Source organism: Hylaeus volcanicus, chromosome 7 (genome assembly GCF_026283585.1).
Source record: "Hylaeus volcanicus isolate JK05 chromosome 7, UHH_iyHylVolc1.0_haploid, whole genome shotgun sequence".
Lineage (NCBI taxonomy): Eukaryota > Metazoa > Arthropoda > Insecta > Hymenoptera > Colletidae > Hylaeus > Hylaeus volcanicus.
The window spans coordinates 7200819-7228270 of NC_071982.1; the positions used below are offsets into that span (position 1 = coordinate 7200819).

At 34.6% G+C, this 27452-nt stretch overlaps 7 protein-coding genes across 15 annotated transcripts in view; 4 read left to right on the top strand and 3 right to left on the bottom strand.

The window, feature by feature from the left end:
* The first annotated feature begins 1524 nt into the window (after positions 1-1524).
* LOC128879835 (N-lysine methyltransferase KMT5A-B) lies at positions 1525-4910 on the top strand. Its single transcript, XM_054129356.1, has 7 exons — positions 1525-1848; positions 1912-1938; positions 2264-2454; positions 2522-2660; positions 2766-3136; positions 3210-3400; positions 3542-4910. The coding sequence occupies exons 2-7, from the start codon at positions 1929-1931 to the stop codon at positions 3750-3752; spliced, it is 1113 nt and encodes a 370-aa protein (XP_053985331.1). The 5' UTR covers positions 1525-1848; positions 1912-1928; the 3' UTR covers positions 3753-4910.
* Positions 4911-5044: 134 nt separating this feature from the next.
* Positions 5045-7876, bottom strand: LOC128879830 (uncharacterized). 2 transcript variants are annotated; one of them, XM_054129341.1, is made up of 8 exons: positions 7525-7876; positions 7349-7456; positions 7208-7273; positions 7017-7132; positions 6637-6915; positions 6350-6557; positions 6038-6264; positions 5045-5957 (listed from the first exon to the last, which is right to left on the bottom strand). In XM_054129341.1, exons 1-8 carry the CDS (start codon positions 7570-7572, stop codon positions 5048-5050), a joined length of 1962 nt encoding a protein of 653 aa, XP_053985316.1. In that variant the 5' UTR covers positions 7573-7876; the 3' UTR covers positions 5045-5047. The 2 variants fall into 2 exon arrangements, with proteins under 2 accessions (XP_053985316.1, XP_053985317.1); XM_054129342.1 differs by lacking the exons at positions 7349-7456; positions 7525-7876 and having other exon boundaries at positions 6637-6886.
* A 298-nt stretch (positions 7877-8174) lies between these two features.
* Positions 8175-13167, top strand: LOC128879829 (elongator complex protein 1). The gene is made up of 12 exons (XM_054129340.1): positions 8175-8753; positions 8849-9277; positions 9368-9859; positions 9936-10138; positions 10209-10609; positions 10676-11750; positions 11832-12025; positions 12103-12367; positions 12445-12581; positions 12665-12819; positions 12886-12949; positions 13012-13167. The coding sequence occupies exons 1-12, from the start codon at positions 8325-8327 to the stop codon at positions 13071-13073; spliced, it is 3906 nt and encodes a 1301-aa protein (XP_053985315.1). The 5' UTR covers positions 8175-8324; the 3' UTR covers positions 13074-13167.
* LOC128879833 (G2/mitotic-specific cyclin-B) lies at positions 12830-16854 on the bottom strand. The gene is made up of 6 exons (XM_054129352.1): positions 16693-16854; positions 15326-15901; positions 15010-15249; positions 14809-14927; positions 14475-14724; positions 12830-14373 (listed from the first exon to the last, which is right to left on the bottom strand). Exons 1-6 carry the CDS (start codon positions 16720-16722, stop codon positions 14266-14268), a joined length of 1323 nt encoding a protein of 440 aa, XP_053985327.1. The 5' UTR covers positions 16723-16854; the 3' UTR covers positions 12830-14265.
* Positions 16855-17391: 537 nt separating this feature from the next.
* Positions 17392-18939, top strand: LOC128879836 (vacuolar protein sorting-associated protein 26C). Of its 2 annotated transcripts, XM_054129359.1 has the most exons (5): positions 17393-17702; positions 17769-17912; positions 17998-18490; positions 18559-18684; positions 18768-18939. In XM_054129359.1, exons 1-5 carry the CDS (start codon positions 17646-17648, stop codon positions 18848-18850), a joined length of 903 nt encoding a protein of 300 aa, XP_053985334.1. In that variant the 5' UTR covers positions 17393-17645; the 3' UTR covers positions 18851-18939. The 2 variants fall into 2 exon arrangements, with proteins under 2 accessions (XP_053985333.1, XP_053985334.1); XM_054129358.1 differs by having other exon boundaries at positions 17392-17702; positions 18559-18939.
* Positions 18940-19030: 91 nt separating this feature from the next.
* LOC128879834 (protein mono-ADP-ribosyltransferase PARP16) lies at positions 19031-24074 on the bottom strand. 3 transcript variants are annotated; one of them, XM_054129355.1, is made up of 7 exons: positions 23526-24074; positions 20249-20585; positions 20008-20163; positions 19733-19942; positions 19485-19650; positions 19267-19399; positions 19031-19199 (listed from the first exon to the last, which is right to left on the bottom strand). In XM_054129355.1, the coding sequence occupies exons 2-7, from the start codon at positions 20567-20569 to the stop codon at positions 19040-19042; spliced, it is 1146 nt and encodes a 381-aa protein (XP_053985330.1). In that variant the 5' UTR covers positions 20570-20585; positions 23526-24074; the 3' UTR covers positions 19031-19039. The 3 variants fall into 3 exon arrangements, with proteins under 3 accessions (XP_053985330.1, XP_053985328.1, XP_053985329.1); XM_054129353.1 differs by lacking the exon at positions 23526-24074 and adding an exon at positions 21141-21504; XM_054129354.1 differs by lacking the exon at positions 23526-24074 and adding an exon at positions 21145-21502.
* LOC128879831 (myocyte-specific enhancer factor 2) overlaps positions 22658-27452 on the top strand; it is a 92141-nt gene continuing 87346 nt past the window's right edge. For 2 of the 5 annotated variants that reach the window (XM_054129349.1, XM_054129350.1), the window contains exon 1: positions 22661-23498. The gene's annotated coding sequence lies outside the window, so the exon portion shown is untranslated. Of the gene's footprint in view, positions 23499-27452 lie in introns of all 5 variants that reach the window. The other 3 variants (XM_054129351.1, XM_054129347.1, XM_054129343.1) reach the window with 3 other exon arrangements.

Sequence of the window (27452 nt, forward strand, 5' to 3'; positions counted from 1 at the left end):
ACTATCGATTTGCTAAAATAATACACCTCCGCCGCGTATTCTACGATTACTTACCTAAATCTATCTAAAAAATAACACCGTTCTAATACGATCGATCCGAGCTTCGCGCGGCTGATAGCGTCACCTAGTGACGAGTTCGAGGAACTAAACGACATCGGGAGATGATTTGATTTAGTCAATTTCGTATCATGAAAATAGAAATCGAGTATTTATTTTATTTAGAAACTGTATATATATCCATGGAGAATATATTTTTACCTTATTACTAGGAATACACTGTTGAAATGTCAGTATTCGAATACACCTTGTTTGTGTATTACCCATTTGTATATTGTCTAACTACTTGTACTCCTTTTTATTAAATAAAATCATTAGTATAGATTTTTATACGTGATACTACATAGAATTATGTAGATCGGTAAGCTACTGCAATAATCCATAATACGTGCAGGCGTTTATTTGAATTTTCCCGCTTTTCAACCAGTGATGCCAGCCGGGAAGCGTGCTTCCGCGCATGCGCGGCGAACGTAGCATCAGTCAAGTATACGCGCGACTAAAAAGGGGTATCTTAATTACCCCCTCATAATTTTACAAATATATTCATGATTTAAGGACAAAGATAGGACAATGTATAAAGGCAATGTAAAAGTATAGGCAATATATAAATAATAAAGACAAATATATTCATGTTTTACGCAGTCATAGCCACAACAATAGCCATAATGCCCCTTCTGTTACCATGGATACGACCAGTGATGGACATTCGTGGGATTTTTCCTGATCATGCGCATTGAAGCGAGCGTTGCAGTCCTCACTGCTGTATACGCTTACTTAGAATTTAGGGTACCATTGGATCCCAGTAAGGAACAAAATATAATGTTCCTTTCTTTTCCTCGGTGATTCCTGACGTGGACGGCTGCGGTTCATTATCCATTTGTTTTTTAATTTTCCCTAATAGTACACTCACGAACACTAACACTCTTGTCCTTAATTTGTCCGTTAAAAAAGCGGAAAAATTGCACAGGCCCCTTAAATGCATCTCCTCTGGCGGTTCGGATACATGTATGGTAGCAGACGACATGTAGCTGTGACGTCAGCTTACGCATGCGCAGAAAGGAATACCTCGAAGGAAAAATCCCACGAATGTCCATCACTGGATACGACCAGTGATGGGCAAAACCCTAGGCTTCGAATAAAATCTGAAGTTTGCCGATATGTTTGTCTCGTTTCCTTCTTCGGAAAATTTTCAAAAGAGGAAACGATACAAATATATCAGCAAACTTCAGATTTATTCAAAGCCTAGGGTTTTGCCCATCACTGGATACGACACTGTTAACGGCCATTCCGGCCGCGTATCCACGAAAAAACGCGTCTCGGCTGGCATCACTGGTTTCAACAGATGGCAGCAATGGTTGACCATGGTTGACCAGAGCAAGATGGCTGAAGATCACTCCAGAGATCGTTTCCCCTCCGTAATTTAGTCTTCACCCCCCCTGTCCGTAGTATTACACTCCGCATCGTCCTTCAGACCCGTTGCACAGCCATACTGTCTAATTTGATAATAGTTTACCGTAACATGACGAGCAATGGCGGCATATCCGGTGTGTTGCTTCGAGGTTGTTTGTAATTTCGATTTCGTCTCCCTAGGAAGATGCTCTGAACAAGTCGGCCGTAATTTTGAACGAAAACGCTAGGAAATTATTCGTTTCTTTCGAGTCAAATGCAAATTTACGAACGCATGAATGGGGAAAGCCTGTTTGGTAATCGCCAGAGTGAAGATTCGAATTATTAAGAATCATTTGCATAAAGCGAATTAGCGTCGACCAGTGGCCAAGGAAATCGGAACGGGTAACTCGCGCGGAACGAAAATTTTGTATGAGAAGATTAAATTCAGTATTGGTTGTTATACAGGGACATCGAGCGGTAACATGGTGAAAGGTAGAAGTGCGATTTAAAAAAATTCGACCGTACTTTCTCTTAAGATTTCGTTTTGTAGTCAGGTTATGTTTTGATAGATTCGTTTCCTCCTCGCTCCATTTTGAGCATTATTTTAGAGACGTTTGTTAGTTGAACATTTTATGAATTTCTGTAAAACCTCTCAAGTATCTAAATGGCATGTTAGTTGATAACTCTTGAACGAATATCAAACATGTTTAATATTCAAGTATCGTCTGTATTATACGATTATACTCTTTTTTTATTTTTATTATATATCTCGTTTCTTGGTATCGAATTATACGCACAGAGTTCGGTTTAATTGCAGGAAGACGAAAACGTGTACAAGCGAGAAACGTAGTTCGTACGAGATCTGCTGTTTTATCCTTGCAATACAACGACACAGGTTCACCAATGAAGAAGGAAGCCAAATTAGATAATAGTAGAAATATAGAGAACAATGACCCGGATGAAATACATAAATCTTCCATGTGCATCGGTTCCTTCTGTTACGCACGGGTATAACATTCTAAAAATTAATTTAATTTGTGGATTTAATAGAGCATTATATATTTCTCAAACTTAGATCGCACACATTTCGAGCCCTGATGTCTCGAAGAGTAAAGCTTCCATAGTATCCTTTGAAGAAAACTTTTACGGACACGAACAAACTACCGGTGTACAAAATGATATTATCACGGACGTTGCCCAGTTCAGGACAGATGGTAATGTTCGTATAGACGATATACATTTTGTAAATAATACCGTTACGTCGACAAATACAAAAGTTTTTTAATAAATACATCGTGTATTATTACAAAATATTTTAGAAACACCTGTGGCTGTACCAATTCACGGGCCATCGACGCCACACAGGATAAACATGCCAAACAATCAATTAGAAGATTTAGACGAACGAAATACAAACGACGATAAGGATAAGAAGTCTGCGGTATCGACGCCTTGTTCGGAGCAACAACCTTTAAAGAAACCTTCTAACCGTGGCCGTAGAAAATTGAATAGCAATCTAATTACGAGTCATCGTGCGACGGACTCTACAAACGTTAAAAGTACAAATCACAAGCTCACAGATTATTTCCCGATACGCCGAAGTGTGAGAAAATCTAAGAAAGCTGTATTAGAGGAAAAGCAACGCGATATGGAAAATAAAGTGCTTTGTCAAGTAGAAGAGGGTTTGGAGGTAAAGGAGCTGATAGAAGTCAACTTGCATGGAAAATATTATCTTTCTTAACTTTTCAAATATTTTTTTCTAGATAAGACATTTTAGCGGCAAAGGTCGCGGGGTTGTAACAACGCGAGCATTTACAAAAGGCGAGTTCGTAGTTGAATATGTTGGTGAATTGATCGATCAAATAACAGCAAAAAAGCGTGAAAATCTATACGCTCAAGATCATAACACCGGATGTTATATGTATTATTTTCAACACCGTAATCATCAGTATTGGTAAGTATCGTCATTCGTATCTCATAAATTAAAGTGTTAATAAGAATGAAATTATTATGGTTACGTCAACCTGTAGTTCCGTCCAATATCTCTGTGAAATATTACAAACTGATCATCACTTGTATATCCCTGGATTTTTAGCGTCGATGCAACAGCAGAGACTGATAAGTTAGGTAGACTAGTAAATCATTCAAGAAATGGTAATTTAATTGCACGAGTCATAGAGGTAGGTTCGACGCCTCACTTGGTACTTACGGCAAAAGAAAATATACCTGTCGGAGTAGAAGTTACTTACGACTATGGAGATCGGAGTCGCGAAGCCATTCGTTATCATCCATGGTTAGCGTTATAGCGCTTTCGAATTAACTTATAGAATGGTATTTATATTGTACAGCAGAGTTCAAAATGTATTTCGTTCCTCCTATGAAGGAATATTATATATAATTGTTTAGTTGAATTTTATGAAACAACAGTACTCAAAGATAAATACATTTATATACATATGACTTTGCTTCCTTCGGTATGTTTCGAATCTTGTACTTCCTTAACTATACTAGGGAACGATAACTATAGAAGAGGAATTAGAAATACTTCGTAAGTGAATAGTATCGAACTATATCACGTCTTTTCATTTCTAAAATCAACCAGACCTACCAAATATACATTAATACTTCAAATATTTTTTTTTTTTTTTTACCCAGATGTTTAAATTGCAAAGTAACGTTATTTCTGTCGATTCGTCACTGGCATGTCGCAATTAATAATACGAAAAATAACTCGATATTCACTCTACGAACAATCTAATTACGTAACGGAAAGAATTTTCTTGTTGATAAACTATATTAGCAATTTCTAATTTTTTTGAAGCATAAATAAATTTATATATCGTCATTCATTTGTACTCAATGTGATTCACTAGAAAAATTAAACTTTAACCCTTTGACGCATGTTGGCAAATAGCTGCCCAGAGACGCTCGCTCGTCGAGCAGCTCCGTCCGTAAAGGGTTTAATTAGCAAGAAATGACTAAGCGATTTGCATGTATGTTTCTATTGTAAAAGAAATTATTGTATAACTCGCACCTAAGTACTTTTTCTTAATATTTCGTCAGTATTTTTTTTTTTATGAAATATCTAATATTTACTATTATATTGCACAGACTACGCAATAATAGGTTATAAGACGTATTAAAGATTGTCTGTTTCAATTCTGCAATTCCATTAACGTGAATAATGTACTAACTTCTAATATTTATTTCTATTTTTGTTCATACGTTGACGCATTTTGTACATCGTATGATGCACATTAATTATCAAACTATAAAATCACTTGCATTATCGTAAAAGACATCTACATTGATAGTAATATTATACATGTTAATGTTTGTAGTAATTCTCATTATCATTAGTATATGCAAAACGCAAAATGTTCAAACGAAATCTTATTTTAACGAAACCCTAGGTAAAGTGTGTAATTTTGTTCGAAGTTGTAAATAAATGATCATAAAAATAATACTTTAATCGATGTTTAGTTTTTTTTTTTTTAGGAAACTATCGGTAAAAAATACACACATGTTTATTTCGTTATAGAAAACATAATTGGTGGAAGCTACTGCTGTTAGTAATGTTCGATTTATTTCAATTATTACATCAATTTTCATTATTTGTTTCGATAACCTCATCTTCCGAATTTTCACCACTGCCTGTGAACGTTTCCTCGCTAGCTTTCAAAAATAGGGGTGGAAAAATTAACGAAAACTCGTTACTTATTGGCAGAGGTATTGCTAAAATCGGAGATGTTTTTTCGGCAAGAGAACCGTGTAGATCGTTTTCGTTCGAATCTTCTCTGCTTTCAAGAATGGGTTTAACAATTTTAGATTCTTGGGGTGATTTATTAGATTGCATCTTAATTGTATCGTCTTGCTGTTCTATTGAGAGTGCATTATCGAATGATGGCATTGATGGAGGCGTAGGAATGCGATAGCGATAATCATCCGAATTTGTTTCATTTATTACATTTTTCTGCATTCTTTCAAGTGCTTTCAATTCCCTTATGGACATGGCTTTTTGTTTATCGACTAAAGCATCCTTCAGTTCGATCATAAAATTCTTAAATAATGATTTGTCCCGTTTATGGTTGTACAATAAGATCTCGTCGCATTCTTCGCTCAAAGGTTTCAAGTATTCATCCTTAATGTATTCTTCAAACACCTCGTCCAAAATTTCTGGTTCCGAATCGTGTACAACAGGCATATCGGAATTTGCAACCGGTGCTAACATATTCATCTCCGAATAACTATCCGTACGGTTTTCATTTCGTGTTTTTACGAGGAACAAACTACTAAACTCGACGAAACTTTTTGCGGTTTCGATATCTTTCATTGCTTCGTTCAGTCTTAGCATCGTATTTTCCACATAATCTTCGTGTGGTATGTTTTCGTAAATATTATCATCGATATCACGAATTATCGATAATATATGACCATAAGCCACTTGTAACTTATTGGAACCTAGGTACAGATGCATGTATAGATCCTGCCACTGAGATGAAGCTGATCCTCTAAAATAATAAGGATGTATAAGTAACATATATTTTTATCGATGAATTGAAAAGCTATTAGATATATAAGGTATTCTAACCTGTACTTGTATAACGTTGGTTCGACTTTGAAAGAATAATAGGCATCGATCACTTTCGACAATTTGTTCTTATAAACTGCCAAATATTTGATTAAAAAATGAATTATGTAAGCTAATTTTAATTCGGGAATCTTGTTGCAAGATTTTTCCCAAGTATGGTTGTCGTATGCAATAGCTAGTAAGTGTAACATCTCTGATTGCGTGAGAATATAGGTGTGGTATAAATTCTATCCAAAGAAGACAATGATACAGATGTTAATTGTTACAAACGTTGTAATCATTTTAGAATTGAAAGATACTTTTCGTTCTTACTTTTAATTTTTGATAATTTATTTCACCCCGTATTTCGAATGATTCAATTTCAAATCTTGTTAGTAAATCTTCGTGAAACACGTTTATTGGTAATATTTTTGTAAGAATTAAAGAAACGTGATAGTAAGTGCGCGAAGCATGCTCCAAACACTTCACTAAATTTTCTGTTATGGGTTGTAAATACTTCAATCTACCTGCTGTAAGATCACTGTAAATAATAAATATTAATTGTTAAAATTACAGAAGAATAGTTGCAGAATAGCTGACACATAGTATCAAAAATTTACTTAAACTCTTGAGAACATTTCCTCTTGTTTAACTTTATTTTATATCCGTATCTTAAAATCTTCAATCCTTTCTTATAAAGATCGAATAAATCATTTTGTAAAGATACGACAGTTTTTAAATCCCTATGCGCGTATACTCTTGTATATTCAATGTAACCAACATACAATAATGTAAATAATATAAATAAATTTGTTGAACTTTTATATCGTGTACCAAATGGAATATACACCGGGGAAGTTAAAACTGCACCTAATAAAATAAATTTCAATAGCATAGTCCTGTAAAACATTAATATTTTGAGCATTCTATTTGTGTTATTTTTGTCATGCCTATTAACTTTTAATATTTGCTAATTTATTGAATAAATTTAGATATTTACCTCCATGATTTACAATTATATTTGTCGAGACAACCATGTATTATACAAGCATGATCATTTAAAAGAACCTTTGCGTTTAAAATAGTTCCTACTTGCTTTTTAGATACAGTATCATCCTATTACAAAAAATATTTTATATTATCAATATTTTACAATATGTTACCATAAGAAACTATGTATTAACACATCACCTGAATTATTCTCAAGTATACGACAAATAGTTTCTTGAAAACACTTTTTGCAGAGTGTATAAAGTCCTAAAAGTACATAAATATTTAGTGTATCGAGCGATAATACGTTCATGGATTTGTTTGAAGTAAAATAAAATTTACAATAAATCTAAAACTTCTTCCTTTGTTTTTGGTTGTTGATTTGAGTACGGCTACACTCGTAAAGTCTGTGTAACCCAAATTATGTAAATGTTCATACAGGGCACTACCCTAAAGATGAGAAACAAAACTGTTATTATATAATAATAATATTATTTTTGTGACAAGAGTCAACATACCTGTATGACGATATCTTCGTCTTCGTCGTCAACATTGTTTGCATCCATGGTGTCATTTATATTTTAAAATTAGGAGAAATTGAATTAAGAGGTTAAAATGCATTTGTTTTCATCGTTTACTGATACTTTGTAGGATTATTGTGTCATTATTATAGGAAATATATACAAAATAATTAATAGCGTAAATCTGTTTATGTACATAGTATTGTACTGTACTGTGTTAACCTCAATGTTTGAAAATTATAAGTAATATTAAATATTAAACAGACCGAAACAATGTTAATGTTTGCGACATGGATTGAAATGTTGTTTTGGACAAATACATATAGGAAATCATGTGTTTATGAAAATATATTTTTTCCTACACATTTTTTTCTTTGTTTACATCAGTTTGTATTAATAGTTTCAGCGTCAGTACAGTATCTAATACGACCGTAAAACTGGCGCTCTTAGCGACCCGAAGAAAAATAGAATTATAAATGAAAATTGGAAATACTTCTTAGCGTGGAATGATGTTAATTGTGAGGATAAATTAAACATAGGGGTTGAAATAATTTTACAGACAAAACACATTTTTTTATAAATAAAAAACGATTTCCGTGGTTTTAGCGCGAACCGTTGCTATGGGATCATACATTGTTTCCTATAGCTACAGCACTGCGCCATGATCGAACATAACCTCTTACTTTATCTCGCAATCGCGTAAAGGTTAATGTTTGGACACATTTTCGTACAATAATTAACAAAGATCGACTCTTATAATACTTTTGTATATCGTAGATATAAATTGTTAATAAATAATGAAAAATTTGACAGTGACTCGACGTGTCAGTCGACGTTTAGAATCTTTACAGAATGAGATTCCAAGCGATTCACCGATATTGCACGCTGTTAATTCAGTAAATGATGATTTGTACATATTATTAAAGAATAAAATATACAAACTACCATCTGAATATGAGAAAGATATTATTTTCTTTAATATCGACGAGAAATTAGAATTCGTCGGTTTGGAGTATTCTATCGTTACCCAAGAATTGTATGGTGCCTGCAAATCTGGTGATATTATGCGAATAAATGTAGAATCTGAATTTGAATGCGAAGTAATAAGTCAGTTGAACGTAGATTTGCAATGTATGAAACTCAGCCCAGACCACGAAATAATAATAGTAATTACAGATTATGGTACTGTAATTACAATGGTATCTACTTTCGATATAATATCGGAGGTAAATATATTTCTAATCAATTTATCAAATCTATGATTTTGGATAATGTATGAAAGTTTACGATTGCTTAATGTTTATAAATTTATATATTTTAGGTTGACCTGCATGCTCCAGAATTTGGTCAAAAACAATTTGTAACTGTTGGATGGGGTAGAAAAGAAACTCAGTTTCACGGATCAGAAGGAAAGAAAGCAGCAGTGGCAAAGCCAACACAGCTATCTAAAAATGAATCAGACGATGAATTATGCAGGATAACTTGGCGTGAAGATGGCTTGTTATTCGCTGTTGGTTTCTTAAACAGAGACACTGCAGTACGACAATTTAAAGTATTTAATAGGGAAGGTATTTTACAATACACAAGCGAGCTTGCCAGTGGTCTACAAGAACCACTATCATGGAAACCATCTGGCAGTTTAATTGCAACAACACAGAACTTGGCGAATAAGCACGTTATTGCTCTTTTTGAGAAGAATGGCTTGAAGCACAGGGAATTCACACTTACTTCTAAGCAGGATGAAATTAAGGTATATATATATTCTTTTTCTTATATAGTAATTCAAGCTTTATGTTTCACTAATTTTAACTTATATATTTTTTTGTAACTTGTATTGCAGGTGAAAGATTTATTTTGGTCTCCAGACTCAGAAGTTTTAACCATTTGGTGTCAAATGAAGGAAGATTCTTCTTCAATTCTGCAACTGTGGATAGAAAATAATTGCCACTGGTATTTGAAAGAAACAATCAGATTCACTGTTGATAATCCACTGTTATGCGCGACATGGAGCACAACTGTATTTTGCAAAAGATTAATTTTTGTGACACTCAAAGAATTCATCACTTGCGATTATTATTGGTGCGTTAATCATAGTAGAGGCAAAAGTATAAACGACAAATCTGTCGTTGGAATAATCGATGGAAGTAAGTTGTTAATGACTGGACTCAGAATGGGAATTGTACCACCACCGATGGCACATCAAACTTTAGAGACTTTCGAATATATAAATGCTATTGTCTTTGCACCGGATGTAGAAAACTCATGGATAGATAGTAATGCATTTTTTTGTGTCTCTGACAGTAATAAATTAATATTCTACAAACATGTAACGGTAAGTATATAGAATACTCTGTGAGATTGTTATGTAAAAGGGGCTTCTATATCTTAATAGTGAAAAAAAAAATCAGGATTCATTTATGGAGTACAAACACGTTGGATCGTATGTTATTAGTCCAGGAGAATTTGAATATTCTCCATCCGATATGCATCATTTTCTTTGGCTCGATGAAAATATCATTTTATGTTCGATATCGAAAGCAGGCCACAGTATTCTTTGTGTCTTAACTTTAAACGCAATAGACAATGAAACTCAGAGTCACATAAAAATAAAGTAAGTCCGTATTTACGAAAATATTAAATGTGGCGTTCATTCGACATTTACTCTTATACTTTATTTTCAGAGAAATGCATCATATGTTAGATTTAATTCATCACATTGTTCCTTCTCCTAACACGAAAGAAGCTTACATAGTCCTTGAAAATTCCATCGTTAAATTTTCAAGGGAAGGGGAATTAATTCCAATCGACATACAATTATTAAATCACACTTACAAAGTGGAGATTGTGAAAATAGGTGAAAAACACGTCGTTTTATCGCTATCCTATAGAAACTGCTTCGCGATAAATGGAAAGCAGATAACTAATAATGTTACCAGTTTTTTTGTTCATTCGGAATTTTTGCTTCTCACAACTTCGCAACACACGTTAATATGCGTGAGCATAAATCAAGAAAATTTCGACAAGTTGGTCGAACAAGACCTAACTGTCAAGCCATGGGAAAATTCTAATGAGAAATTCTTAGGTATAGTTTTGAATAGAGTTTAGAGAGTTAAGTTGATTGTATCGTAATTGCAATCGATATTTTCAGATTTAAACGTGAGACGAATAGAGAGGGGATCTCAACTGATTGCAGCAATCCCGAAGGACTCGAAAACTATTCTACAAATGCCTCGTGGAAACTTGGAGTGCGTACAACCACGAGCTCTGTCCTTGTATATCATTGGGTTTTATCTAGACAATTGCAATTATCTTTCTGCATTCGACTTGATGCGTAGACAGCGAATAAATTTGAATCTGCTACACGACCACGATCCGAAGAAATTTATTGAGAATGCTGATAAATTCGTCGAGCAAGTTTCCAAACCTAGCTGGTTGAGTTTATTGCTTTCCGAGTTAGCGAGCGAAGACGTTACTACAACGATCTATGCAGATTATTATAGAAAAGGCCACTTGAAATCAGACACAGCGACGAATAAAATCGAAATAGTTTGCAATTTATTGCGAGACATTATGGAAAAGAAGAACGATAGTAATCGCTTGATTCAGCCGATACTAATCAGCCTAGTTAAAGATAAAAGGAAGCAAGGTCTGGAAGGTGCGTTGGCTAAATTAAAAGAGATTCGAAGATTAGACGACTCTAGGGGAAACGAGGACTGCATAACATCGGACGAAGCACTGAAATATTTATTGTATATAGTAGATGTAAATGTGTTGTTCAATACTGCGTTAGGAATGTATGATTTTGATCTAACGATGTTTGTCGCGTCCAAGTCGCAAAAAGATCCCAAAGAATATATCCCATTCTTGAATGATCTGAAAAAGCTCGATGAAAATTATATGAAGTATTCCATTGACTTATACTTAAAACGTTACGAGTCTGCGCTTGAACATATAGCAAAGGATTCGAACAGATTCAACGAATGTATGAATCTGATACATAACTACAATTTGTACACAAAAGCTATGAAATTATTCGAAAAGAGCAGCGAACAATACAAGGAAATAGCTAGGAGTTATGGCGAATCTTTAGCAAAGAAGAGATACTATCAAGAAGCTGGAATCATGTTTCATAGGAGTGGGGACCTAAAACAAGCTTCGGATGTTTACAAGTTGGCTGGTTGTTGGCAAGAAGTTATCATCTTGTCCACTCAAATGGAACTTAGGTGAGCAGAAACAATTGCATCAAAGTCTGAATGTTCTATATTATGCAATCCATAATTATAAACAATTAAACAATGTCTCAGTCCGATAGAAAAGCGAACACTTTACAAGGAACTCGTGGAATGCTTGAAGAACGATAAACGATACGAGGAAGCAGCTTATATTTCGGCAAATTATTTACAAAATACGGAGGAAGCAATGGTTTGTCTGTGCAATGGAAAACGTTGGAAAGATGCTATACGAATTGCACACGACGCCGAGCGTCTAGATCTGATCGGTACGTTTATTTTTTAATACAATTACAATCGAGCTCGATAAGACTGCGATAGAAGTTACAGAAATATAATCTTCCAGAGTCGTGTGTAAAGTTAAGCGTATACGAACACGCTGATCATATAATGTCTCAGCTACAAAAAAGTAGAAATGATTTTGAGCAACATAGATCGCGTCTCGCTACAGTCAGAGTAAATATTTCTCAGAGAAATGCGAAGATTTTTGACGGAATATCTTGGAACAATGAGTCGATATGTGACAGAGGCATTTCAGACATTCTCAGTGATACGAGTAGTGTCACTAGTTCAACGATGAGTCAAAAATCGAGATTGTCCAGTTTGTCTGGGTAAGTACAATGGAACTGGTGCAAGGCACAACCACCAAAGTATCGATAATTATCAGTGTCAATGAAATTATTTTCAGGAAAAGTTACAGATCCAGCAAGAATCGTAGGAAACACGAAAGGAAGCTCTTAAATTTAAAGGAAGGTAGCGCCTTCGAAGACTTAGCTTTAATTCAAGCTTTATATCAAATCATCAGCAATACGTACAAAGAGACGGGTTTGTGTATTTATTTGTAATCGATCGTACAGAATAGATTCTACATTTAAACAATATACGTATAACAATAATTTCTATTTTAGATGATATACATGCGTTGGTACAAGTGCTCGTGTATTTTGACGATGATGAATATGCAGGAAGAATGCAAAATTATATTAAACAGTTTCTCCTTTTGATAGAGAAAAGTAAATCTGAAATTTGGGACGTATCTGCACCTTCAAGCCTAACAGAAATGGTACGAGATATAAGATATTCGTAATTAATTTATTCGTATTATATGTTACATATCGACATATTTTAGGAAAACGCCGAACTTTCTATGTCAACGGAATTTCCAGGATTGTCCGCTACTCAGAAATTAATTGGTAAGTTAAGATAAATATAAAACGTTTATGTAAGATGATTTGCTTATTTACTTGTGTTTTAGAATCTTACGTTACACACCCACCAGTAGCACATTCCTCACCTTGGAAACTGAATATATTTTAGTATTTAAATACAATTAATACTTTGTAAAATATATTTCTAAAATTAATCAAGTTGTGATCTCTCTACCTCTAACAAATATATTTTCTATTCTCTATTTAATGGATAGACGTTTCTATATAGACTCTTCCTATACGAATAATAGTTACAACACCGAGAAACATGTTGCAACTATTATTGGGATTCATAACAATTTTTATTTTCGCGAGACTGTTCGCAAAATACGTGCTAGGATTTCACTTTAATACAACAAATAAGTAATGTTAATGTACATTCGGAGTATAAAATATTGTAGCATAATATTCCAAGTCGCGTAAATGATGTGTATTGCCGCGGAAACGTTGTTACACTTTATTTTTCACTGAAATTTCATTTACATAAATTTTATACAAATTTTATGTTTCAAGCGTATAGTTAAACTGGTAAAACACCAGGAATGAACGACAGTCCATTGGTATAATATTTGTGAAAATATCGATATCAAAGTATAAATTAATATCGTCTGGAATACTCGCGTATTTTCATATATTAATGTTAAAACTATCTATAGAGCTAATATCAAAATAAAAATGTATTTATAATCATGAATAAAAGTTAAAACTTTCTCAATATTTTAATACAAAAGATACGATATACGATCTATCGGTAAACGTAGCTCGTTTTTTACACTATAATAATCCAAAAAAAAAAAAAAAGATTTAATGGTAAAATTTGACTATACTCTCATGCTTGTTTCTTTCTTATGCTAGAAAACTTTTGTATACAATTAATCTAAATTTCGCGAGTACGTATAAGAATAAAGTAAACCTTTAATAAGTGACTTACGTGTTATGGTACTCGAGTTACAAGCTGTATTACACAAAATTACTTATTAAAGTGTTTCTTTTTTTACAAACTTCGTACAACCCCTTAATATTCGTTAACTAAATGATCGTACGTTCCACTTTCAATAAGTCTATTATCTCCGAGACGATCACAAACGAGACTATCGTTTACAAGTTTTGAATTTCAATCTGAATTTTTCTTCTATTTGTAATAAATGAGAATTATATATTAAACAGATGATTTTGTTTATGATGACTCGATATGGTGGCACATTGTTTCATTACTTGCGATTTACTTCGATGGTACCGAAGCAAAGTTGTTACCAAGAGTAATTGTGATGTTAGATGATAACCGATAGAATAATGTGTAATTACATGTTATTTTTAATAAGGTTATTACATAGGGTAAGGGATGAGTAAAGATAGTCTCGTTTCTCTTTCTTTTGTTTCGCTTCTGCTTGTTTCGTATGATTTTCCTTCTGAAAATGAGTCACACTATTTATGCTGAAATCATATTTCTCAACATATTCAACAAACAAATGTCTCATCACGCAGTTAACACTTAATATAAATATTATACCGCTTTATCGTGCGCTTTCGCTATGGCAAGCAGAATCGGTGACTTAAATTCGGGCCGAGTACTAATTTTCATGAATTTCGTTTGTGTGTACTTCTTCCTCACGGCCTGATGGCTGCTCTTGTCTACGTTAATTATAATACTTGCTATCTGCTGTGCTACGGGTAATATGTCGTTCGTTGTATAGGTACTGTAATGTACCAATGTATTTGTCCAGACAACTTTTTCCTTATTGTCATCATTACCAATAAGTCTATGTAATTAAATGGGAATGAGTGGCTAGTTAATAATGACGGTAATGTCAATGACATTATACATTTAAGATCAGACAACTTACACAAATGCTAAATATAGTGCTGCAGCTGCGATCAGGCTCGGTGGATAGTGAGAAACTTCGTAATGCACCAAACAATATTCCAGCAAATACTTGGCGAACGTATGATGTATAGAGAGAGCCTTGATATAAACAAGCGGTTCATTCAATGAAAAACACAATATATTTGAAAATTGTTACGTCGTAGAAATTTATAATGCGTACCTTTCCCGCTTTGCTGTATCGTCTGAGGAAATGTAACGGCAACGGTCGGCCGAAAGAATAGTCTAGCGTCTTCACAATAAGTATTTCCATTTGTAACACTTCAACCTTTGTGTATGTATTATCCGTGATGTAAACAAAGTCGTTTACATCCGGCGTATACATTTCTTCGTATTTGCTAGCGATAAACATAGCTGTTATCCCAACCAATTGTAGCCTCTTCTTGTCTATCTTACGATAATCCTACAAATAACGGTTACAATTTATCTAGTTAACAGTTTCGTTCATCTTTGTTTTGAATAATATTTAATTAACAAACCTGTAAAAATCGATCGATAATAGCAACTGTGAGATACAATGTTTCTTGCGTTAAATGAAATTGTTGGTGAACTTCGACTATCCAGTCTATGAGTACGCTCCTCATTTTCGAAGTAATCGCTTGGCCTAATAGATATCCCTTCTTGATAGGGAACTTACTTTCTAAAGTTCTTAAATATTCATATATGTCATTGGTATAAATAGAAACTAGAGTAAGATTTCCCCTATCTTCTGCGTCGATGTCCTCGAATGACAACAGATCTGACGAAAAGGATTCCACTTCCTTCTTCTCGAGAACTGGCACTGGATTAGCTACATGAGGGACTACAGGTTTTTGCACAGGTTTAACTACCTGTACAGGTGGTTTCTCGGATACCTTTACCGTTGGTTCAGATATCTGTTTCACAGGTACTATCGCCTTTTTCTTATCTTTTAGTAAAAGACTGGTCTTGTCTATGTGATCTACACCCCGTTGCGTGCTCACTTTGTTGCCTATTTCGCCTAAAGCAGCTCTTTTTACCTTCCCTGATATTGCATTGACCTTCGTATTCTTGACATTCTCCTGATTTACAATGTGCTGAAAATTGATTTGAAAATAATTCTAGTTATAAATTTTCTTTTTTAAATATATTTTAAATAAATTTTGGAGGAAATTAAATTCTATTTAAAAAAGATAAACGAACTTTTCCTCTATCTTTTTCAATATAGATGTATTCGAGAAGATTGTATTATATACATACGTATATTTTTTTAATATTGGATCTGTATGTACATGCATACGTATACATACATACACATAATTAAATATGGTTACATTTAATTATTCATTTAATAATGAATAAAAGTAGTTAATAAATTATAAATTAAATTAGTCTTCTGGATAATCATGCACAAAAAAAAAAAAGAAAAAACATGGTATCGAAAAAAAACGTTCCCCTAAAATGTTTATTTTAAATCAAATTTTTTGTTACAATTTGAACGACTCGCCATCGTTTAATTCTCTAATATATAGAAAATCATCGGAGAAGGCAACGAAGAATCCTAAAACGAACGTTTTTCGATGAAGTATCTTTTTCAAAAAATTTCCGAGAAGTACGTTAGAGACGAAAAACGAGTTGAAGAAATGGAAATTCTGGATTCCTGAACGATTTGAAAGAATGAGAGTAATCAGGATTCGTGGAATTGCGAATGAAAATGCAAGAAACGAAAGAGAGTGCGGTGGTTGATATTTGAATAGGCTTTAAAACGAGGAGAGGGCATTTAAAGATGTCTGGGAACGGACGGTTACCCTGTTCTATTGACCTCCCCCATCGACATTCCACGCCGATCGTTTAGCGTTCGTTATTTTTGTAAAATTTTACGACTTACTGTAAGCCCGGTCCGATTTCTTAATGCCATTGTTAATCCGGATGAGGAAGGATTTCATGCAACACCAAAAATTCGTCTTCCAAATTAGCTGCTTCCACCGTTTGCCAAACAACGTTCACCTTGTAGTAACGACTTCGTCGGTTTGAATTTGTTTAGTCGACCGAACGGAAGTTCACCCTCTGCGGATGTGGGAGCGTGGTAGAGAAAGCGGGAAAATTGAAACGTTTGATTAGTCGATCGAACTCGATAATCGAGTAAAATCTGTTTTTCGAATAATAAACACACTTTTTTTTTTATGATTAGCTCCGATCTATTTAAACGAATGTAATTAGAATCATCACTACGCAAACTGTGACTGTATGCGAATCAAATTTGTAAGATAATATAAACAATTTAACATTCGTTGGTTATAGGGAATTATATAAGTAACTTTTGTTTTTCAATAAAAAAGACATTTCCATGGCTTTCCTCGTGTATTATAATATAATTTAATTTCTCTAGAAATTGAAACAAAAATGAAACACGTGAAGAAACAATGAAAAGAATTGAGAATGTTTGGAAAGAACAGCTAAATTACATGATTTAACTATTTTCTATTGGAATAGAAGTATTTAGAGTACTATTCTAAATATCAGATCCTGATACAAGTAGAAATAAAATAATAATGTGAAAATTTGAAGTATGTCCATGTCACTGTGACGGAACAGCTGATTGTTTTGACTGATATCAACTGATATCTTGTCAACCCTGGCTGCATATGCTTATTTATGTACAACCATAATTGTTTGTACATTATGTTACGTAAATTGAATAATAATAATAGAATCAATCGAATAGAATAAATGTTTCAAGTACCATACAAATACTAATATTCCTCGACAAATGTTATCGTCGACAAACGTCAGACATTGCTCACATATTTGTTAATCGATAAAGAATAAATAATTTGGAAAATGTCTATAAATATTGATATTAGATTAAAACGAGCTAGTAAAATATATCACGAAGGGGTACGTTTTTTTTAGATTTTACGATAATTGTATTAAATATTGTTCAATATGGAGGTTATGTTTCAGGAGATAGTAGCTGGTTTTATATTATTGAAAACTAATTCAGACGTTAAACACGATGGAATATTTCTAAGTATGGAAGGTTCTGTTAATTTGCAACTCAGTTCGAAAAACTTTGGCATTTTCGAAGCTTTCTATAATTCTGTTAAGGTTAGGTTCTCTTTAGGTTATTAATTTTTAAATAGAACTACTTTAGAATGTACTTTAGAAAAATACATTTGCAACATGTTTTCAGCCAATACAATTGGTGCAATATACTTTAGATGTTGCTCCAAGTGGAAAAATACCAAGTGGTAAAACAGAAATACCGTTTGAATTACCATTGAAACCGAGAGGAACAAAATCTCTGTACGGAACCTATCATGGAGTCTTTGTAAATATCCAATATTTAATTCGCTGCGATATCAAAAGGAGTTTCTTAGCAAAAGATGTGAGCAAGTCGCTAGAGTTCATAGTAGAGGACAAAACGCCTCGTGATATAGAAAAAGAACCCAGCAAAGGGCCATTGACGTTTAAAATAATGCCAGAATCTCTACAAAATACAAGGGACAGAACTAATGTACCTAGATTTTGCATTTCGGGAAAGCTAGATTCGTTGTATTGCAAAGTCTCGGAACCGCTAACAGGAGAAGTAATAATTGAACATTGCGAAGCTGTAATAAAATCAATTGAACTACAGTTGGTGAGAGTTGAAACGTGTGGTTGCGCGGAGGGATACTCTAGAGATGGTAAGATGTCTGAATAAAATCCGCGTAGACATTTTATTTGTCGTTTTATGACTCTATGTTTATTTTAGCAACTGAAATACAAAATATACAAATTGGAGAGGGAAATCCTTGTACAAATTTGCCTATACCAATATATATGATATTCCCAAGGTTATTCACATGTCCTACGCTAAGTACGAGTAATTTTAAAGTTGGTAAGATCACCGTTTTAATTTCGGTTTTACTTCGATTTATTATTTTTTCATATAAATTATATGTTTTTTATGTTTTGTTACAGAGTTCGAGGTAAATCTGATCATAGTCTTTGAGGATGACTATTTAGTCACAGAAAATTTTCCTATTATATTGACTAGATATTAAAATTTCTATGGAAATACAATATTTTATATAAATTATGTATATTATTTACAAATTGTATATATTTCTAATAAATGCGATTTTACGTTAGATTTAAGTGAAAAATGTATTTTAAGAAGGAGGGAATTTTCTTCGTAATATACAAATTAATGGATTAGCAACTCATATAACAATATAAAAAAAAAAAACATTTCACTCCAGCCCAACTTTTTGAGCAAATAATTTGTAATATTTTTCCACTTGCTTGTTATGCGTTATACCAACTGAAGCTAGTAATACCACATAACCGAGTACGAATGTTAATAATTTATGTTGTTTAAACCACGCTAACAATCCTCTATTATCGGTGTACCTGAAACATTGAGTATTGTTTATTTTGTATTACATATCGATATAAACATTTTTTTTTAAATGTATACCTTGTTGCTTGAACTTCTTGACTGTAAACAAGAAGGTATCGTACTCTTATCAATTCACTATTCGTCACTACATAATATTTATTTGGAACTTTTCCGCCTACGGAGTCTGCGGCTACATTGCGAGCGTTATTGTCTGAAAAACGACAAATACTTTTTCACTTATAATAGAGTTCTATTACCAGATGAGCAATTCAATTTTGTATAGAATCAATTTTTACCGGAGTCCCCAGTTTTTACATCAACGTGATTAATAAGTTCGCACAAAGCTATGCAGCTCATTTCGCTTCCAAGTATACTGCCTCCCCATCCATACCCCACAGGACTGTATGGCAAACTTACACTTAATTCGCTCGAAAGATATATTCCTTTACCAAACAAAGATTTCTAAAAGATACATCAATGACTTAACATATCGATATTAATTGTTACGAGTTCCTACATATATTTTGTATAAGTAGCAGTTTACCTTGCACATACTCTGTTGTAGACCGTAGTGTATAATGGAATGAAAATTCTCTAAACGACTGCCGTGATAAGCGTAAAAGGTTGTATGGCCTTGAGCAATCTTTTTCCATTTGTCTTCCGAAGTGGATTGCTTAGCGTTTGCAACTTGAAATATTAAATTTGGTGCAACTACAGATATATCCGAAGGTGCCCTTCTCAATATCGAGTCGTACTGTATAAAATTAATGAATAAAATTAAAAATGCTTAGCTAACGGGACATGTGTAAGGAAACTTACACAATCCTTGTTGATGCTCTTTATGTAAGGATCTCTCAGACGTATTAGAACCCAATGTAATAATTCTATAGCTGTTCCGTAACGTTCGTATACGTCTGGTTCTTGTAATGCTTTAAATAGTACAGCCAGTGGTGGGATTAGCTCTATGCCTCGCCTCTGTAATTAAATTATAATAGCGAATTTTTAAATAATTACATATAAAGCGAAGTATTATATATAACAGATATTTTGAAGATGCTACCAAAGAATCGATGTCCTTGAACTCATTTTTTATATACATTGGTGGAAAGGGTTTTAAGCAAGAATCATAACGATACGTGTTACATGCTGCCACAAACAAAGACCACTTTAAATCAGCTGCTTTCAGATCCTTTTCCAACATATGTTTCAACAACAGAATCTTTTTCCCTATGTCTTCTTGTTGATGCGTGGAATCTAAGCGACTTGTGTACAATATATCTAAATCTGATTCATTGGCCATTTTGTTGTTAATAATGTTTACGTGATCATTTTTTTTCTCTTCGTCATTATGTATGTATCGTTCCTTGTTCGAGTTATCCATTATCGATGAATCAAATCTAGAGTTAAATCATTAATGAGGTTATGTTGCAAACCATCCTCCGACTGTATCTCGCCAGTAAAGGAAACGGAGGAGAAACGTGGATAAAACAACAAATCAGCAAATGATTCGTTTTCATTAATGCTTTAAAAACGATTAGTTATATCGAAGTAAGTTTCTCGGTGAAACATAATCGTTAATCAGTGATGCAACTTTGAGTTAACGAAGTATGGAACACGCTAGGTTATAAAAAACTCATAAATCATGAATTTTTTAACAGTATTTCGTATACTATTTTCTCATTCAGCGAGCAATTCAGTAAAGAAAATCAAAATTGAATCGAAAATTAAATCGAAAGAAATCGTCAACGATAACAGTTTTTTTACTTTTATTGTCAAAGGTTTTTGGAAATATATTACGCTTGAATCGATAAGTCATACGATAAATTGGACTCTCTTTGTGATTAATTTAGTCTCTTCGAATTAATGGAATAAACGGAACAGTAATTTGTTTTTAATTGCGTACTTGAGGGCATATCCAAGAAATTTTCATGTTCAAATTAGTTGTAACGTACTTACAATCCACGGCGGGCATATTCGGAATCGTAATTTTCACGGTGATTGTAAATAAGGTATAGCCTATTGGTTAGAGAATTATATATTTAATCTTGCATTACAACGAATTTGTAATTATATCATGAACATTGTCCAGATGTTTCGTGGCTCCTGTCACAGATCACATCTGTTTCGGGTCATTCGTTTGTTACAGCGATGTTTCTCTCTTTTTCAGTAATATCGTGGTAAGCTTAGATGAGTAAGAAATTCAGTTTAGGATTCGATAATTGACGAGGGTGTTTAATTCCAAGTATAAATTACAATTATTTCCATCGTACATTGTAGAAAGTTAAAGTGCAAAATATTGTATTTTCTATGTTAATCGATCGATTAGACTGTCAATATTGGACGCTCCTTTCCACTGGTGCTAAGGGTACTTTTTTATTCTTATTATACTCAAATTGTATTTTAATAAGTAATTATAAGTTCTATAAGTAATTATAAGTAATTATAAGTACATTGTATAAAGTTAAAGTGCAAAATATTGTATTTTTTATGTTAATCGATCGATTAGACTGTCAATATTGGACGTTCCTTTCCACTGGTGCTAAGGGTACTTTTTTATTCTTATTATATTCAAATTGTATTTTTATAAGTAATTACTTTTTCTACAGGGTGTCCCAAAAATGTTGTAACACTTTGAAAGGGTAGGTTCGGGAGGTGATTTGAAACAACTTTTTCTTTAGCGAAAATGTTATCCGAGGCTTCATTGAGGAGATATTAACGGAAAACGTCGACCAATCAGAGCGCGAATATACCGATGGAGCGCTCGCGGTAGCGTATGAGCGCGGCCGCCTATCGCGTAGCCTACGCTCAACCGGTATACTCGCGCTCTGATTGGTCAGTGTTTTCCGTTAATATCTCCGTAACAAAGCCACGGACAACATTTTCGCTAAGGAAAAAGTTGTTTCAAATCACCTCCTGACAGTGATGGGCAAAACCCTAGGATTCGAATAAATCTGAAGTTTGCCGATATGTTTGTTATATGTGAACATATGTGATATGTTGAACATTTCCCAGAGAATGAAACGAGACAAACACATCGGCAAACTTCAGATTTGTTCGAAGCCTAGGGTTTTGCCCATCAGTGCCTCCTGAACCACCTCTTTCAAGGTGTTACAACACTTTTGGGACACCCTGTATATCGATTTACATTAGATATCTGTATGGATCGGTGGTTAAACATTGTTCGTATTACGCGCCGCGAGCGTGCACGGAGAGGCGACCAATCAGATTCGAGCTGGCATCCCCACCACCCGGGTCTATGTAGCCGCGGGCGGCAGGGGCTCTGCAGTCGTGTCGGATCTAGGGATGGTGTGAAAAATCACTAACAGTGATTTTTCACGGTGATCACACAATTACGATCACAGTCGTGATTAAACTTCGATCACGACCGTGATCCGGAAGATGGCGTTTCAGAAGCGGTTCATGTTAATTGTTATCGTTAGTGTCTCGCTGTCTTTCCTTAGCGGAAATTCAAGAAACTACAAATGAGTCAAATTTAAATTGTATTAAAATTATATTAACATTGCTTTTAGACCATATTATAATACATATATAATCTAAGAACAACATAATTCGTGAAAAGTGAATGTTCTTTGCCAATCAGACGCGATCACGAAGAATCACGAATCACTGTGAAAAATCACCGTGATTGGCAACAAACGTGATCGAATCACGAGTGATTCACAAGTAGCAGTTCTAGCCATCTCTAGTCGGATCCCTCGTCGGTCGCGTTTCGTTCGGTTGGCAACGGTCGCGCGTCGTGCGAACGACAGTCTATTCCCCATACAAAGAACCCATAGGGGAACTCGATCGCGACTGTTGGCGAGCATGCGACTCAATGTCATGCTTCAAGGTAAACTATCGATGACGTCAGTATACGTCACTTAACAAGTGGGAGTGGATGGATAGATGTCGGCAGCCGTGTGCTGGCTCTCGCGAATAATCGCACACGAAATTCGCAACGGACGATAACCGCGTCGGTTCGCGATAATGTTGCGTGTTTCTTAGCGATGTGGTTCTCTCGCCGTGCGGAACGAAAAGTACGAGAAAGGGAAACGTAGAAACGAAAAGGAAAAAAGAAAAAAAAAGAACAACAAACGACGACGCACACACGTGTTTCCGCGGTAAATGGAAAAACACCGAAATCGGTCTGCGCATGCCCGACAACCGATGACGTCACGAAAATTGTGCTTTTGATCAAACTCGCCTCTCTCGCAGTATTTTTTTTTTTCCACCGTGGACGTAATAATGTGGAGAGTGAAATAATTACACGGGAAAGCTCTGTAGGAGCCGCAAACAAGCCGGTGAAAATTGTAAGTAAAATTCATTTCTCCTCTCACCGTTTCCGAAGTCATCCGTTGACTTACAGTCTGTTAACATGGCCTTCACGCACGCACACATCCATACCGGACACATGCACGCACGGCATGTACGCGCGCGCACACATGCTAAGCGTTCACGATTTTAAAGAAAAGAAAAAAAAAAGCTTGTTCCTAGCGATGTTTCGATCGTCGAAGGTTTCGAAATCTTTAACGACCAGAGTATTAGCATCTCGAACGTCGAACGAATACGACGAACCGCGAGACCCCTTTTTCTTCGCGAGATGTATTGATCTCCCAAAGGAATGATTGAAAATGACAGGTCCTGTTTTCGTTATTTCTCGCTCGTCTTTTTCGTCGTTTTCGATTCGTAGCTAGGCGATCCTCGAACTTATCGTACTTCTCTTCTCTTAATCTCATTTCGTTTGTTATGATACTAACTTGCGAAAAATTATCGTTCGCGAGTGTTTGTTATTTAAGTTAACAACGCCGAGAAGCCGTATTATTCGTCGTGTAGTAGGTAATCGAAAATGACGAAGATCCTGAGGTACAAATAGCTTTATGTTAGAAAATAAATTCATTTCGTAAACAGATCTTGGTTCAGAGGCGTTCATACCGATCAAAATATTCCTATAACCTTTATTCGGGCACAAATTTTTTAGTGATATATACATTTTAACAAATTAGACAAATATCATTAGATTTCTATAGAAGTGTGTCTTTAAAATTTGACTTTTATCTATCGGATTGCATTGCTTGACACAAAAATATTGTTATAACCTTTATTCGAGCACAAACTTTTTAGTGATATTTACACTTTAACAATTTGGACGAATGTCATTAGATTTCCATAGAAGTGCGTCTTCAAAATTTCACTTTTATATATCGCATTGCTTGACACTGATTACACAAAGTACTTAGATGGCTTTTTGTACTAGTATCGTATATGCTGACATTAGTGCAACAAATTTAATGAACCTAAGAAGTTTGAATACTTCCTATCCCCTGTATTAGAAACATTGCACAAATATGTTTTACCTTTCGCTAAGGTTTTCGAGTCCATAGAAATATTTATTTGATAGAGTCCAAAGTATCGTTTGAATGATAAGACATCAAAATATTCTTGATAGTTAATATTTGGTAACTGAAATTTTGTGTATATTTATTACATAGACATCAAAAAATGAATGTCAAGTTGCATCTTGGACTCCCAGACTATATTTTCAATTTTAATATCTGCTCAAATCAATGATTTCTTTTGCATTCAAAGTGGATCTGTTCCCATAGCGAAGACATTTATGATACTATACATTCTTTAACAGGTGGAAAGGTTGTGGAACAAAATGGTACACATATAATTCAATAAATATGCATCAAAATTCAAATATGCCTTTGAATTTTTCTTGAAAATAGGCATGAACTTCCCGGACAACCCAATAAATTGTTGCAACTGGTTTTAATCAAAGAATACTAGTTGTAAATGGATCTGAAATCATGTAAAACAAAATTTGTTACATAGATATTAAAGAATTAACGTCACTTTGTGTCTCAGACTTCTAGATTATATTTTCAATTTTAATATCTGCTCGAATCACTGGTCTCTTTTGCATTCAAAGTGCATCTGTTCCCATAGCGAAGACATTTATGATACTACACATAGATTGAAACTATATTGTCGCAACCGGTTTTAATAGAAGAATAATAGTTGTAAATGCATCTGAATTCATGTTAAACAAAATATTTTTTATTCGAGAAGTTTTGTTAACTTCTGTAAGATGCTGCCATCTGCATACAGAAATGTGAACTACATGAGGTCATATCGGTAAAGAAGAAACCTCGCGTGATATTATAAATGTTGGTGGTATTTTTTAAATTTAATAGTTTTACATTACAGGATTAAATAATGGATGAGTTACGGATAAATAGCAATATTTTATTTGTTATTGTACAGTTTGTATAATACTTTACAGCGAGTACATGGAATAGCATAGAAAATTTTACACATTCGGGTAGTTTTTCGAAAATCGAAAAAAGTGCGAGGATATTTATTGGAGATATTCATTTGTTAGACTCAGATTCATTCATACGATGATTTTATTCGCTCGATGTCGTATGATAACCTTAACGTTTATAGCCCGTATTCAGGTACTCTTCGGGAGTCTGTAGATGGTAATGAAATTAGGTTAGTGTATAATATCACATGGCTGAAACCAGTCCCGAATAGTCGAATAAATGAATATTCTATAGGCGCGCTATCAATTCAGGAAATCACAATAATCGTAAATACGGGTCGTAGGTCGATTTAGCTTTGAGGGTACCGTATTAATTCAAGCAAAAATATTACAATAAAAAAAAAAACGGAATCGAATGTAAAGTTTCGGGACATGTAGAGATACGCAAATTGAGAAGAAACGTTTCTGTAAACACGGGTTGGCAATCGCTTAGTTTCCGAGATACGATGACGTTACGCCAGTGTTTCTCAACCTGGGTTCCCCACGAGGGTATTTTCCGAAGAATAAATGAAGTATATTATACAGTGGAACGAACGAAAGTCTCGGTTATTATTTTCATCAAAGATACAAAGTTAACTGTTGTCGATAGCGAAAATATGTAAGAAGTGCGTTGTTTAGCGAAGTTTGAGAAGCACTGAGTCGAGAAGCTTGCCCTTGCGTTCTCATCAGAGATCGTTCGCGCCATTTTCCCTTTGAGACTCGGCGTAATTTTTTTTAACGAACTGCACCATTCGAATCGATAATCGACTTGCCCTTCTGTGATCTGCACGTTCACTTAAACGTTCCACTGTCGAGATAACGCGCACTCGAGGAGACACAGCAAAAACATTATTGTATCTCTGAAATTAAGCGACCGCTATCCCCGTGCATTAACTTTCTTTCCTTTGGGCGTCTCCACGCGCGTACATCTTTCTTACATCGACCGTGCCTGTAACGCGTACATCCCTGTAACGTACGAGAAACTTCTAACCTCTCTCGTAACCTTTTAATTATATATTTATGTATCCTCTTTTTATCCCCGTCTTTTATCACTATAATCGGGGTTACGTATTCGGGTAAGCCGGACCACTTTGATTCGTTTTTGCAAGTCGAGTGATTTTTACTTGTTAGTGATGATATACTTTATGCCGAGACGCTCCGTAACACGAGGAGGATGCAATTTCTTTTCGCGCGGCAAAAGGAAGCGACACAGGCATCAATGCATCCGTTTGTTGTGTACATTTCGGTGTCTCTATCAGATCTAGACTTATCGCGGAATCTCGCGGCACTTTGGAACCCACGCAATAATGCTCGGGATACAAAGAATTGTTAAGCATCGCGCTACAAAGCACGGGCCCACAATGTGGCTCCATCGAGTCTATGGAAATTTACGAAATGTGTACATAACCTAAACGTTGGATCGTTGCTTTTGGACGAGTAGAGGTGTCCATTTAGGTGAAATTTGGATCGGAGGATTGGAGGGTTGAGATGGGTGTCTAAGAAGAGGGTTAGGAGATAATGATGGTAGGTTCCGATCGGTGACCGCCATTTTTCTCTCAGAACTCTTATCAGAAAATTGTTTGGAATAAGATATTCAATTGTAGATATAGATAAAGGGGGGGGGGGTGTTTAGGAAGTGAACGTGAGCAATATTTATTTTTTCGAAAAAGTGACTCGTGTCTAGGAGAAACTAATTTCGGAAAATATAATTGAAAAATGGCGGAGCTCGACCTATCCCTATTACGGTGGCCGCCATTTTCCATTTCTCTCTCGCAACTCTTATCAGAAAAGTGTCTGCAATATTTAATTGCAAGCACAGATGAGGTTAGGAAAAATGTTTAAGAAGCGTAGGCGAGCAATATTTATTTTTCGAAACAAATGTCTCGTGTTCCAGTGGAAACTAATTTCGGAAAATTTAATTGAAAAATGGCGGAGCTCGACCTAGCTCTATTACGGT